This window comes from Salvelinus sp. IW2-2015, unplaced genomic scaffold (genome assembly GCF_002910315.2).
Source record: "Salvelinus sp. IW2-2015 unplaced genomic scaffold, ASM291031v2 Un_scaffold16326, whole genome shotgun sequence".
Lineage (NCBI taxonomy): Eukaryota > Metazoa > Chordata > Actinopteri > Salmoniformes > Salmonidae > Salvelinus > Salvelinus sp. IW2-2015.
Genome location: NW_019957535.1, coordinates 532,278 through 547,691, shown reverse-complemented (window position 1 = coordinate 547,691; position 15,414 = coordinate 532,278). Strand labels below are relative to the sequence as shown.

Here is a 15,414-nt window from a genome sequence, read left to right as displayed (position 1 = left end):
GTTTTGACACATCCACATTGAATATAGCATTGGTACGTGCTTGATAAATAGGCAAGAGGCCAAAACACAGACCTCAGCAAAAACATAGACCATACAGGAGTTCAAGTGAGCTGGCCAGGCATCAAAAAGATGTGGCTCCTCAAAGCTCTCCCCTGAGTTTCCAGGGCGGTAGTCAGAGGTACAAGTGACACAGACAGCTGCCATTGTTATGATGATAGGCTTGGGAACAGACAGGCAGACCACAAATGCTGATGGAAAGAAAGTGGGGTTCTACAGGCCTGGGATTTAGTCTGGATGGATGGAGGTTTGCTGACAGAGGGAATATACAACAATTACCTTTTTCCATCCTGTCACTACTGTGAAAGAGAGAGAGCATGTGCATGTAATCCGATATAATGTATGTGGAGTGTGTTTGTGCATGTGTGTGAAGGTCACATAATGTGTTGTTTCTTTTTTCATTTGTTTTACATTTTAGTCATTTAGCAGACACTCTTATCCAGAGCAACTTACAGTAGTGAGTACATACATTTTTATAGTGGTCCCTCGTGGGAATCAAACCCACAACCCTGGAGTTGCAAGCGCCATGCTCTACCAACTGAGCCACACTATAAGGGGAAGTTATTTGTGACCCTCCACCTGGATTCAGTCCTACGTAGCAACATTTTTAATGGTGTTTTTTTACATTGGATAAAAGTAAAGACTAGAAAATAGTATATCATGCACTGCAGTTGAGGAACAATGGGAAAATAATTCTGCTTTGAAAGTTGATAAACTTGTAACCCCACTTTTGAGAAAATGGCCCTTGAATGGTCCGGTACACCTACTGCAGAGCTCTTCATTGTCTCCACCCATTCAGCATCGTTCACACCCTCTTAAACCTTATCCCCCCATCTCTTTAAGGATTCACATGTGAGGCCATATGCTAAACAGAGTAAGTAGTGTAGTTAACAAGACTAAAAGTGGTAAAAGTAGTAGCCTACAAATAAGGTAAAACTCCAGGTAAAAATACACGTTATCTAGTCCTTAGCCTATATCCTAATCTGACTTTGGTGCAGGCCATGTTCTTCTTCACATTATCGTTTCTGGTAAACACACACAATATCAAATTCACATTCACAGGATACACAAGGTGTAAACAGTACATTGAAATGGTTACTGATGAACGCTTCACGGCCATTTATCTCTGTTTTGTTTCAAGCTACATCTTGTTTGGCCAGCGTTGTGTCAAGTCACTCCGGGTCACACTGACCGTGGCGTGTGCAGAAAGTAGCCCATCACTACTTTTTCCAACTGATCTGTCGATAGCGCCTGCTAAATACAGGGCATCAATGTTGTTGAGAAAGTAGTAAAACTTTTGTAGTTCTCGATGGCTAACGTTATATCTTTCAAAAAAGCTGCGGTTGAAAGGACTATCAACACTTGCTGAGCAGCTCATGTTATAGACAGAAGCATGCTACATGGCAGACCAATCCACACTCATTTCCTGGCATGTCCAGCCCATCCATTGTGTCAGTAAATCATGGCTAGCGGGAAGGTTCCTGTCTTTTTCCGTGGCTAAACCAACTAGGCTCGTAATGTAACAATTTTATTTGTATTCCCAGATGGCATACAAGTTAGTTATTAAGGCACATGAAAGTGCACATGTTCCAGAATGCATTACTGCCAAAAAAAGCATTTTGATAAAAAAAAAGATGTTCAAATGCTTCTCCTGTATTTGTATTTATTAGGGATCCCCATTAGCTGCTGCCATATACAACATGTATAATACCACCATACAACAATATTACAATGTATGCGTGTGTCTGTACATTTGTGTGTGTCGCTTCACAGTCCCCGCTGTTCTATAAGGTATATTTTTACCTGTTAAAAATAAATCTGATTCTACTGCTTGCATCAGTTACCTGATGTGGAAAAGAGTTCCATATAGAGTTCCATGTAGTCATGGCTCTATGTAGTACTGTGTGCCTCCCATAGTCTGTTCTGGACTTGGGGATTATGAAGAGACCTCTAGTGGCATGTCTTGTGGGGTATGCATGGGTGTCTGAGCTGTGTGCTAGTAGTTTAAAAAGACAGCTTGGTACATTCAGCTTGTCAACACTTCTTACAAAAACAAGTAGTGATGATGTCAATCTCTCTTCCACTTTTAGCCATGAGAGATTGACAAGCATATCATTAGTGTTAGATCTCCGTGTACTTTCAAGGGCCAGCCATGCTGCCCTTTTCTGAGCCAACTGCAATTTTCCTAAGTCCCTCTTTGTGGCACCTGACCACACTACTGAACTTTGGTCTAGGTGCGACAAAACTAGGGCCTGTAGGACCTGCCTTGTTGATAGTGTTGTTAAGAAGGCAGAGCAGAGCTTTATTATGGACAAACTTCTCCTCATCTTAGCTACTGTTGTATCAATATGTTTTGACCATGACAGTTTACAATACAGGGTTACTCCAAGCAGTTAAGTCACCTGAACTTGCTAAATTTTCACATCATTCATTACGAGATGTAGTTGAGGTTTAGGGTTTAGTGAATGATTTGTCCCAAATACAATGCTTTTAGTTTTGGAAATATTTAGGACTAACTTATACCATGCCACCCATTCTGAAACTAACTGCAGCTCTTTGTTAAGTGTTGCAGTCATTTCAGTTGCTGTAGTAACTGACGTGTATAGTGTTGAGTCATCCACACTGGCATACACACTGGCTTTACTCAAAGTCGTTAGTAAGGGGCCTAAACAGTAAGGGGCCCAAACAGCTACCCTGGGGAATTCCTGATTCTACCTGGATTATGTTGGAGAGGCTTCCATTAAAGAACATCCTCTGTGTTTTGTTAGACAAGTAAATCTTTATCCACATTATAGCAGGGGGTGTAAAGCCATAACACAAGTTTTTCCAGCAGCAGACTATGATCGATAATGTCAAAATCTGCACTGAAGTCTAACAAAGCATTTGTTTAAGTGCTGTGCTTGTTGAATGTCCTTCTCAATGAGAGTGCTGAAAGTCTGTTGTAATTTTGTTTACTATAAAATAGCATTGTATCTGGTCAAACACAGTTTTTCCAGAAGTTTACTAAGGGTTGGTAACAGGCTGATTGGTCGGCTATTTGAGCCAGTAAAGGGGGCTTTAATATTCTTGGGTAGCGGAATGACTTTTGCTTCCCTCCAGGCCTGAGGGCACACACTTTCTAATAGACTTAAATTGAAAGAAATGGCAAATAGGAGTGACAATATCGTCCGCTATTATCCTTAGTAACTTTCCACCCAGATTGTCATACCCCGGTGGGGGTATGACACATCCTGACTGATGGCAGCCCATTCTTGCATAATCAATGCTTGGAGTTTGTCAGAATTTGTGGGTTTTTGTTTGTCCACCCGCCTCTTGAGGATTGACCACAAGTTCTCAATGGGATTAAGGTCTGGGGAGTTTCCTGGCCAAAATTTGATCATATTACTCCAGTGCTAGCCTCCCTACACTGGCTTCCTGTTAAGGCAAGGGCTGATTTCAAGGTTTTACTGCTAACCTACAAAGCATTACATGGGCTTGCTCCTACCTATCTTTCCGAKTTGGTCCTGCCGTACATACCTACACACACGCTACGGTCACAAGAAGCAGGCTTCCTAATTGCCCTAGAATTTCTAAGCAAACAGCTGGAGGCAGGGCTTTCTTCTATAGATCTCCATTTTTATGGAATGGTCTGCCTACCCATGTGAGAGACGCAGACTCGGTCTCAACTTTTAAGTCTTTACTGAAGACTCATCTCTTCAGTGGGTCATATGATTGAGTGTAGTCTGGCCCAGGAGTGTGAAGGTGAACGGAAAGGCTCTGGAGCAACGAACCGCCCTTGCTGTCTCTGCCTGGCCGGTTCCCCTCTCTCCACTGGGATTCTCTGCCTCKAACCCTATTACAGGGGCTGAGTCACTGGCTTACTGGTGCTCTTTCATGCCGTCCCTAGGAGGGGTGCGTCACTTGAGTGGGTTTGAGTCTCTGACGTGATCTTCCTGTCTGGGTTGGCGCCCCCCCTTGGGTTGTGCCGTGGCGTAGATCTTTGTGGGCTATACTCGGCCTTGTCTCAGGATGGTAAGTTGGTGGTTGAAGATATTCCTCTATGGTGTGGGGGCTGTGCTTTGCAAGTGGGTGGGGTTATATCCTTCCTGTTTGGCCCTGTCCGGGGGTATCATCGGATGGGGCCACAGTGTCTCCTGACCCCTCCTGTCTCAGCCTCCAGTATTTATGCTGCAGTAGTTTGTGTTCGGGGGGCTAGGGTCAGTTTGTTATATCTGGAGTTCTTCTCCTGTCTTATCCGGTGTCCTGTGTGAATTTAAGTATGGTCTCTCTAATTCTCTCTTTCTCTCTTTCTTTCTCTCTCTCGGAGGACCTGAGCCTAGACCATGCCTCAGGACTACCGGCTGATGACTCCTTGCTGTCCCCAGTCCACCTGGCCGTGTTGCTGCTCCAGTTTCAACTGTTCTGCCTGCGGCTATGGAACCCTGACCTGTTCACCGGACGTGCTACCTGTCCCAGACCTGCTGTGCGGTGGAGATACTCTTAATGATCGGCTATGAAATGCCAACTGACATTTACTCCTGAGGTGCTGACTTGCTGCACCCTCGACAACTACTGTGATTATTATTATTTGACCATGCTGGTCATTTATGAACATTTGACATCTGGCATCGTTCTGTTATAATCTCCACCCGGCACAGCCAGAAGAGGACTGGCCACCCCTCATAGCCCGGTTCCTCTCTAGGTTTCTTCCTAGGTTTTGGCCTTTCTAGGGAGTTTTTCCTAGCCACCGTGCTTCTACACCTGCATTGCTTGCTGTTTGGGGTTTTAGGCTGGGTTTCTGTACAGCACTTTGCGATATCAGCTGATGTAAGAAGGGCTATATAAATAAATTTGATTTTGATTTGAGGTAACCACGGCTGACAGAGGAAGAACAATGATTCCAAGCACCACCCTCCTTTTGAAGCTTCCAGTCTGTTATTCGAACTCAATCAGCATGACAGAGTGATCTCCAGCCTTGTCCTCGTCAACACTCACACCTGTGTTAACGAGAGAATCACTGACATGATGTCAGCTGGTCCTTTTGTGGCAGAGCTGAAATGCAGTGGAAATGTTTTTTGGGGGATTCAGTTAATTTGCATGGCAAAGAGGGACTTTGCAATTAATTGCAATTCATCTGATCACTCTTCATAACATTCTGGAGTATACGCAAATTGCCATCATTGCCATGAAAATGTATATTTGTGTCATTCTCAAAACTTTTGGCCACGACTGTAGTGTCAGCATTTGTTGCTTGCATGTCATGCCTAAGTTTTCTTATCTTGCCAATGAAAAAGTCATTAAAGTAGTTGGCAATATCAGTGGGTTTAGCGATCGATTTGTGATGAATAAGCAATCTGATTCAATGAATGATGGAGCCGAGTTTGCCTTTTTTTCCAAAATGTAATTTAAGGTGCCCCAAAGCCTTCTGTATCATTCTTTATATAATTTATGTTTGTTTCATAGTATAGTTTATTTTTATTTAGTTTAGTCACATGATTTCTTAATTTGCAGTACATTTGCCAATCGATTGGGCCAGAGTTATGTGATACCTTTTGCCTCATCCCTATCAAACATGCCATTTTTCAATTCCTCATCAATCCAAAGGGATTTAACAGCTTTTACAGTCATTTTTTTAATGGGAGCATGCTTATTAGTAACTGGAATAAGCAATTTCATAAATGTGTCAAGTGCAGCGTCTGGTTGCTCCTCATTACACACCACAGACCAGCAAATATTCTTTACATCATCAACATGAATCACGACAAATTTTTTGTATGATCACTTATACACTATATTAGGCCCAGCCTTTGGAAGTTTGGTTTTCCTAGATGTGGCTACTATATTTTGATCACTACATCCTATGGATTTGGATACTGCTTTAAAAACCTCTTGGAAATAGGGGGCGCCCTTTTCACTTCTGGATAAAATCGTGCCCAATTTAAACGGCCTCGTACTCTGTCCTAGGTCATATGATATGCATATTATTATTACTATTGGATAGAAAACACTCTGAAGTTTCTAAAACTGTTTGAATTATATCTGTGAGCAAACTTGCAAACAGGAAGTGAAAATTCTGAAATGGGTCTCCGTGAAAGGCATTGCCTATTCAATTGTCTTTTATTTATGGATCTGTATGCACTTCATACGCCTTCCACTAGATGTCAACAGGCAGTAGAACGTGGAATGAAGTCTCTAGCTTTTTCTGGGACCGGATGGGACTCGTTGGAGTGAGAGGTCAGCCATATTGGTAGTACCTGTCTACGCACTTTGGTTTGTCATATCGTTTTCTGCAATGCGTTAGGTAGACACGAAGAAATGCTCCGTCTGGGACGTTATTGGATTGATTTCTGAAAAACATCCTAAAGATGGATTATCAACTGAGTTTGACCAGTTTATTCGACTATTATTATGACTTTTTGAATTTTTCGTTCATGCRTAAAATCTTCATGGACACGTGAGCGCCACTATGCTAGCCAAAGTTGCTAATTCGACAGAAGAAATGGACATTCTAAAACAAAACAACGATTTATTGTGGAACTAGGATTCCTGGCACTGCATTCTGATGAAAGATCATCAAAGGTAAGGGAATATTTATGATGTTATTTCGTATTTTTGTGGACTCTTTGGACTCCAACATGGCAGAGAATAGCTGAGCGCTGTCTCAGATTATTGCATGCTGTGCTTTGTACTAAAGTAATTTTTTTTAATCTAACACAGCGGTTGCATTAAGAACCAGTGTATCTTTAATTATATATGCAACTTGTATTTTTCAGCAAAGTTTATGATGAGTTTTTCTGTTAGATTACGTGGCTGTCWAAAATTTCTCMGGACATTTTGGTGCTATTTGTGACCATGGCTGCRWTGTAAWACCCMGATTTGTAGCTATAAATATGCACATTTTCGAACAAAACATAAATGTATTGTATAACATGATGTCATAAGACTGTCATCTGATGAAGTTGTTCAAAGGTTAGTGATTAATTTTATCTCTATTTGTGGATTTTGTGAAAGCTATCTTTACGGTGAAAAAATGGCGTTGTGTTTTGGGCTATTGTGGTGAACTAACATAAATATATGTTGTGTTTTCGCTGTAAAACATTTTAAAAATCGGACATGTTGGCTGGATTCACAAGATGTTTATCTTTCATTTGCTGTATTGGACTTGTGATTTCATGAAATTATATTATATGATATCACTGTAGCGCAAGGCTAGGCTATGCTAGTCAGCGTTTCTGATGAGGAGGATCCCGGATCCGGGAGGGGGGGTCGGTAGAGGTTAAAGCAAATTTCTGCAGCATTAGTAAAAATGTGATCAATACATGTTGATGATTTCATTCCTGTGCTATTTGTAACTACCATAGTAGGTTGTTACAGTTTGAAGTTTTTTCTTGAGTGGGCAGCTTGATGAAAGCCAGCCAATATTTAAATAAACCAGAAAATATATTTCTCTGTTGATATCACATACATTATCAAGCATTTCACACATATTATCCAGATACTGTGAAGTAATAACGTCCGACATACACCTAGCTTCCTGAAATGGGTCACAAATGTTAGTAGTAAGAGTTCCTCTGTCCAGTGTCTGTGTTATTTTGCCCATCTTTCTTTTCTTTTTTACCCCCTTTTTCTCCCCAATTTCATGGTATCCAATTGTTAGTAGTTACCGTCTTGTCTCATCGCTACAACTCCCGTACGTGCTCGGGAGAGACAAAGGTCGAGAGCCATGCGTCCTCCGAAACACAACCCAACCAAGCCGCACTGCTTCTTAACACAGTGCGCATCCAACCCGGAAGCCAGCCGCACCAATGTGTCAGAGGAAACACCGTACACCTAGCGACAGGAGTCGCTAGTGCGCGATGAGACAAGGATATCCCTACCGGCCAAACCCTCCCTAACCCGGACGACGCTAGGTTAATTGTGCGTCACCCCATGGAACTCCCGGTCGCGGCAGGCTGCGACAGAGCCTGGGCTCGAACCCAGAGTCTCTAGTGGCACAGCTAGCACTGCGATGCACTGCGCCACGCGGGAGGCCTATTTTGCCCATCTTAATCTTTTATTTTTATTGGTCAGTCTGAGATATGGCTTTTTCTTTGCAACTCTGCCTAGAAGGCCAGCATCCCGGAGTCGCCTCTTCACTGTTGACGTTGAGACTGGTGTTTTGCTGATACTATTTAATGAAGCTGCCAGTTGAGGACTTGTGAGGCGTCTGTTTCTCAAACTAGACACTAATGTACTTGTCCTCTTGCTCAGTTGTGCACCGGGGCCTCCCACTCCTCTTTCTATTCTGGTTAGAGCCCGTTTGCGCTGTTCTGTGAAGGGAGTAGTACACAGCCTTGAAGGAGATCTTCAGTTTCTTGGCAATTTATCGCATGGAATAACCTTAATTTCTCAGGACAAGAATAGAATGAAGAGTTTCAGAAGAAAGACATTTGTTTCTGGCCATTTTGAACCTGTAATCAAACCCACAAATGCTGATGCTCCAGATACTCAACTAGTCTAAAGAAGGCCAGTTATATTACTTCTTTAATCAGAACAACAGTTTTCAGCGGTACTAACATAATTGCAAAAGGGGTTTTCTAATGATCAATTAGCTTTTTAAAATGATAAACTTGGATTAGCTAACACCACGTGCCATTGGAACACAAGCGTGATGGTTGGTGATAATGAGCCTCTGTACACCTATGTAGATATTCCATTAAAAATCTGCCGTTTCCAGCTACAATAGTAATTTACAACATTAACAATGTCTTCACTGTATTTCTGATCAATTTGATGTTAATTTAAATGGACAAAAATTCTGCTTTCCTTTCAAAAACAAGGACATTTCTAAGTGACCCCAAACGTTTGAACGGTAGTGTACATTTATATTTAGTTCATTTAGCAAACCCTTTTATCACACCATAGTGTCATCAGACTTTTGATACCAATGCAGGGTGAAAGTGAGCCACAAAATGTGAACTGCTATAATAAAAAAAAATGGTATAGAAATTACAGCTCTCGAAGGTATCTTGTTACAAAATACATTGGAGTGTATTTCAGCCCAATGTAATTCAAGTTACAAAATACTCAGAAGTAATTTAAATACATATTTTAAATACATTGTAACAGAATTACTGCCCATCTGCATGTGTGTGTGTTTGTACTTTCTATGTTCATTTGTGTGCGCGTGTGTGCATGTATGTACGTGTCTATGCTGTCTAACACGAGAGAGCCTGTTCATGTAGCTCATTCCTGTGATCTTCACATTTAATCCGCTGATGTTGCTCTATATTCTCCAGGTAACAGTGTTACAAACCACCACACAGACTAATGCATCAGCTATCGCAAGTCCTATAGCGCCTGCTAAGGCCAGCCATATACTTAAACTAACCCTGTAAGCACCAGTTAGCGTCACTGGCATAAAAACACCGGGCACAGCACTAAATTAACTAGCCTGGTCCCAGATCTGTTTGCGATGGCATGACAATAACCATAGGCGTTGGCAATACGGCACAAACAGATCAGGGACCAGGCTATCAATTGGCATTACTAACCTAAAACCACAGGCTCAGCCTATACTATTAAGAAAAGACCCAACCAGTCCTTCTGACTGACTAATCCTAGACCAGTGGCAATCGGAAAAACATAGTATAATCATCTCGAAACAGACTGCAAGCTAAAAGCTAGCTCTGGTCCAGAGCGTTATTGCATGTTCCTCCACAAACACTGTTAGTAGAGGAACACACCGGCTGGACCTGAGCTAGATATACGCTTAGTAGGATATTGTAGGTAGCAATTTCTTCAGATTTCATAGCCTGCATGGCAGATTCAGAACAGTATCAGTTCTAGGTTGGCTAGGAACCACACGTCCAGATGGCCAGCATAGTATCATACACAACCAGACACTGTATCAGTATTAACCAGCAACAATATCATCACACACTGTCTCTCAATTCCTACACTGGCTCCTTGGCTCAAGACAAGACACCTCGACAAGATAGCCTACCCAGCTAACACATTTTTATTCCCAGAACGTAAATGGGAAAGTTGTTTTTCGAATAACCAAAGGAGAACCTTTCAGAAACGTCACAGGAATGTTTTGTGCTAGCTGTCTCAACGTAGGCTTTGATCTGAAGCCATTCTTCTGATTATTGTGATTTTGCTATTGTACATGTCTGTAGGCTTATGTAGCCAAATTGTATCTATGATCGTATGCTATTCATTTATGTTTTTTGTATGCTATTTTAATATATGAGAATTAACTAATGATATCAGGCCACACCCGGCCATGATTACAGACACCTGTGTGTGTCTTTTGACACTATATAAATGAGTCATCCCGCAGTGTTTGTCATTATACCCTGATGAAGACAGCTTGTCTGTCGAAATGTTGGACATAAATATTTTTGCATCTCAGCTCCTAGAGTGTGCGGCTCTCCTTTATTTTTATAAGTGTTCCACTCCGCTAGCCAGCACCTCGCCTAAATAGGTGTGCGTTTCTTCCGCCTCTAGATCGTGCTAGCTGGGTAACATTTAAATCTCAGCTATAGCTTCAAACTCCATGCTATAATATTTATGTTATTGACTGTCAATCCAGTCCACGGTTCACCACAGCCTATATTAGTTCAGTTTACCCAGACTAACAGCGGTAAAGCAGAGGGATATTATCAGGCATCTATCACTTTAGATCAGTGGTCGCCAACCGAGTAAGTAAAGTGTTCCCATTAGACAAACTCCGCCTACCCGGCGGACCGGCAAATCTGTGACTAAATCCCAATCGGATAGCTCAAATCACCTTGACTACAGAGCTTCCATGACCCTGGCCACAGCCAAGTTTAATAGGCTACTAGTCTACGTAAGATTTAATAACTTTTAAAACCATGACCACAGAGAGACTCAACGAATACAGCAAAGAGCTGCTGTTTTTATGTGTGAGTTCATGTTTAAGTTTATATTCAGCACTGTCTCTGTTTTATTCAACACTATTACAAAACGCGCTTCTCCATACTTCCGCTCGGGCTGCAGCTGCAATGAATGAGTAGCCAAGTATCGACAGCCCTGTGTTTTATTATTATTATTAGCAGCTCGTCATGTCGATTTTAATATTAAGGAATATTTAATTTCTCTAGTCATAGGAACAACATGAATTTGTGCATGAGGCAGATGCGGTGTGACGCTATCAGGTGGAAACGGTGTCCCCTCGCTCTGGTCAGTCTCACCGGAGGAAAGGAAGGAGAGAGCAGGGACCATGAGAGGCAGTTGGGAAAAATCGTTTTGAACGGTCATCCAACTCGGAATTTCAAGTCGGAAACTTTGGCATCTTTTTAGAGCTCTGACTTTTCGACCTGAAAATCACTGACGTCGTGATTTGACCTCGTTGACCATCAGATGCAGGTACAGTGCCTTGCAAAAGTATTCATCCCCCTTGGCGTTTTTCCTATTTTGTTGCATTACAACCTGTCATTTAAATAGATTTTTATTTGGATTTCATGTAATGGACATACACAAAATAGTCCAAATTGGTGAAGTGAAATTTAAAAAATTACTTGTTAAAAAAAAAAACTTACATTTTTAAACGGAAAAGTGGTGCGTGCATATGTATTCACCCCCTTTGCTATGAAGCCGCTAAATAAGATCTGGTGCAACCAATTACCTTCAGAAGTCACATAATTAGTTAAATAAAGTCCACCTGTGTGCAATCTATCTGTCACATGGTCACAGTATATATACACCTGTTCTGAAAGGCCCCAGAGTCTGCAACACCACTCAGCAAGGGAAACACCATACAAGCGGCACCATGAAGACCAAGGAGCTCTCCAAACAGGTCAGGGACAAAGTTGTGGAGAAGTACAGATCAGGGTTGGGTTATAAAAAAATATCTGAAACTTTGAACATCCCACGGAGCACCATTTAAATCCATTATAAAAAAAGAAAGAATATGGCACCATAACAAACCTGGCAAGAGAGGGCCGCACACCAAAACTCACAGACCAGGCAAGGAGGGCATTATTCAGAGAGGCAACAAAGAGACCAAAGATAACCCTGAAGGAGCTGCAAAGCTCCACAGCGGAGATTGGAGTATCTGTCCATAGGACCACTTTAAGCCGTACACTCCACAAAGCTGAGCTTTATTGGAGAGTGGCCAGAAAAAAAGCCATTGCTTAAGGAAAGAATAAGCAAACACGTTTGCTTGCCAAAAGGCATGTGGATGACTCCACATACATACGGAAGAAGGTACTCTAGGCAAATGTAGCTTTTTGGCCATCAAGGAAAACGCTATGTCTGGCGCAAACCCAACACCTCTCATCGCCCGAGAACCCCATCCCCACAGTGAAGCATGGTGGTGGCAGCATCATGCTGTGGGATGTTTTTCATCAACAGGGACTGGGAAACTGGTCAGAATTGAAGGAATGATGGATGGCGCTAAATACAGGGAAATTCTTGAGGGAAACCTGTATTTGGTCTTCCAGAGATGTGACACTGGGACGGAGGTTCACCTTCCAGCAGGACAATGACCCTAAGAATAGTGCTAAAGCAACACTCGAGTGGTTTAAGGGGAAACATTTAAATGTATTGCAATGGCCTAGTCAAAGCCCAGACCTCAATCCAATTGAGAATCTGTGGTATGATTTAAAGATTGCTGTACACCAGCGGAACCCATCCAACTTGAAGGAGCTGGAGCAGTTTGCCTTGAAGAATGGGCAAAAATCCAAGTGGCTAGATGTGCCAAGCTTATAGAGACATACCCCAAGAGATTTGCAGCTGTAATTGCTGCAAAAGGTGGCTCTACAAAGTATTGACTTTGGGGGGGTGAATAGTTATGCATGCTCAAGTTTTCTGTATTTTGTCTTATTTCTTGTCTTCAAAGTGGTAGGCATGTTGTGTAAATCAAATGATACAAACCCCCCAAAAATCAATTTTAATTCCAGGTTGTAAGGCAACAAAATAGGAAAAATGCCAAAGGGGGTGAAAACTTTCGCAAGCCATTTCAATTCATGCTCCACAGTGCCTCACAAGTGCTAAACCAATTGATCTATTTTGTTATCAAAGCTCGAGTTTTGAAATATAATATGGGCTGATTAAAAATATTGACAGGCCAATCATATAGCCAATATGCTATAATGTATTAGGCCTACTGCCCATACATCATTCCTAGAAAACTGTTTGTGTGAGGTTAACGTAAAAAGTACAAATCTGAGCAGTAGATCTCAGCTTGCATTTTGACTGCGAAAATGATCTTGACTCAGAAAGGGTTGGTGACCACTGCTTTGGATGAATAAAGGGAGAAAGAACACAAAGACAACAGATGAGGCATCCTTGAATGATTTTTGAAAACAACGAACCAAACCGCAAGCTGCCTGGGAGAGATGATCTCAATCAGTGTTCCCCAACCACGTGCATGCCCCGCTAATCTTTACCCCCCAAACCCCTGTCCTCTCGTGCCCAGTCTGCCAGAAACACGGATTAGTCCTGTTCTTTGTGCCATCCTATTCCAACATGAGCCTGCGCGCGCTCCCCTGCATTGCATGATTTCACGAGCATCCCCCGTGGTAGTACGGTTTTGTGAGTCAGTGAGGTGAAGAGTTACGAAATGTAGAGCTCAGGTTTGAATGTCAAAAAAAATAAAAGTGCTTTGTTTTTGGAGTCGGAGATGTGTGTGTGAGTGTGTGCACGAGCACACATGCATAATGTTTGTGTTTATTGAGGCCATGGCAGAGCTACCGTTTACTTTTGCATAGCATAAGACCTCTGTTCAGACTGCATAACTGTATTTAGGAAAGACTTAGTCTCCTAATACCTTGTTGTTCTTGCACGGCACGCGCTGTTCTCTGCAATGGACAATACAATTGCCAGCCTTGATCCACAATGAACCATTTGAACAACATATGTGCGGCATTTCAATTAATTATTAGCATTTTCTTATTCCAAGGCTACAACGTTTGGGCATATAAGTACCGACATCGTCTGCCCCGTGGCCGTTGGATGCGCTCCCTAAAGTAGCAGTCTCGCGCCCCTGCAATGCTGAAAAGGGGAGGGTTGAGGGGGGTCCGACTCCGACACTGCGTCTAAAAGAAATCTGAATTTCGATAACCCCCCCCCCCCCCCCCYYCACCCGCTTTGCATTTAATCATGTAACTTGCCTACCAAAACTGACTTGTGGTGAGATAGTAGTCTGAAGCGCATACAATCCAAAAAAAAAGTATAGCCTACTGCATGAGGCTTTTTTGTCCGCCCTCCCGTCCCCACTTCTGCAACCTCACAAACGTCAATCAATTATGAAATCGAGGACATCCATGCGCATTCAGGACGTGCATCTTGACGAACTGCGGTTTCATTGATAAATATCCATGGTGAACGGACTCCATAAAACGTCATCAGGACAGGCACTTTGGGCCATGCAGAAAATCCGGTCATGCGTAATTCGGAGCACAAAACGAAAAATATAATCAAAATATTGAACGTGCGGTTTTATGAAACTGTTGGCCTACCTGCATTTTGTCGGACGTAAACACGTCGGTATCTACCTCGCAGGCGATGATGGTCACCATCTCCAGTTTCATATTTATAGATGGCATTCCCTTTCGTAGCTAATAAATAAATAAATAAAATATTTCGTTGGGTTCTTGTCTGCTTCAGAGAAAGTGCAGTCACCGCCTCGCAGGTGATTGTACACTCCAATGGGTTTGCTTCGGATGAAGTGGTGTCCTCGCAGTTTGGGTGCGCTATAGGAAGTGATGCTGCAGCTGTAAACTCTCACTCCTACACCGCTCCAATACAGAACGACCGTCAGAGACGCTCGCGAGCGCACCAACCAGCGCGCGCTCAGGCACAACACTGACGTCATGCTTAATTTGTTCGTTTAGCGATGCTGTAGGGAGGAGGCACTGCAGCCTGTAGCCTACGTTGCGTTTCTAACTGCCTCCCTTTATTTATTTCTCCTTCTCGTTTAGTCCATGAACATAACTGCGAAAAGAACTCTGAAATTATGTATCCTAGGCCTACTTCACCCAACAATAATAATCAGGACTGCCTATAGCACAGTCCACAAAAATAGCCTGGAATTGAATTTGATAATGTCTTGGTTCCATAGAATAGGCCTAGGCTACTTTCTCTCTGACATAGAACGCACCATGCTCAATCAAATGAAATAAGTCCGTTTGTGTTTACTCAAATTCAAGTGATATGCATGCTCATGTTATATACCCATCCTTTCCCACAACATGTGTAGTGACACTACTGAATATCTATTCATGGGGTAGGCTGTCTATATGCTACAGTAGTACTTTGTCATTATAATGTTCCCAATGCATTTGATCGTAAAGTGCCTGGTGCAAATACAGAACAATCCAGACAAATCCAGTATAGCCTGCTAATATGTTGTGGACCTTGCAGAAGCAG

At 42.4% G+C, this 15,414-nt stretch overlaps 1 protein-coding gene across 1 annotated transcript in view; it reads right to left on the bottom strand.

Moving 5' to 3' along the window:
* The window catches only part of rcan3 (regulator of calcineurin 3), a 69,881-nt gene extending 55,055 nt beyond the window's left edge, over positions 1–14,826 (bottom strand). The window contains exon 1 of the mRNA XM_024146226.1: positions 14,505–14,826. Coding sequence (XP_024001994.1) covers positions 14,505–14,591 — 87 coding nt within the window. The 5' untranslated portion in view covers positions 14,592–14,826. The remainder of the gene's footprint in view (positions 1–14,504) is intronic.
* Between the last annotated feature and the right edge of the window lie 588 nt (positions 14,827–15,414).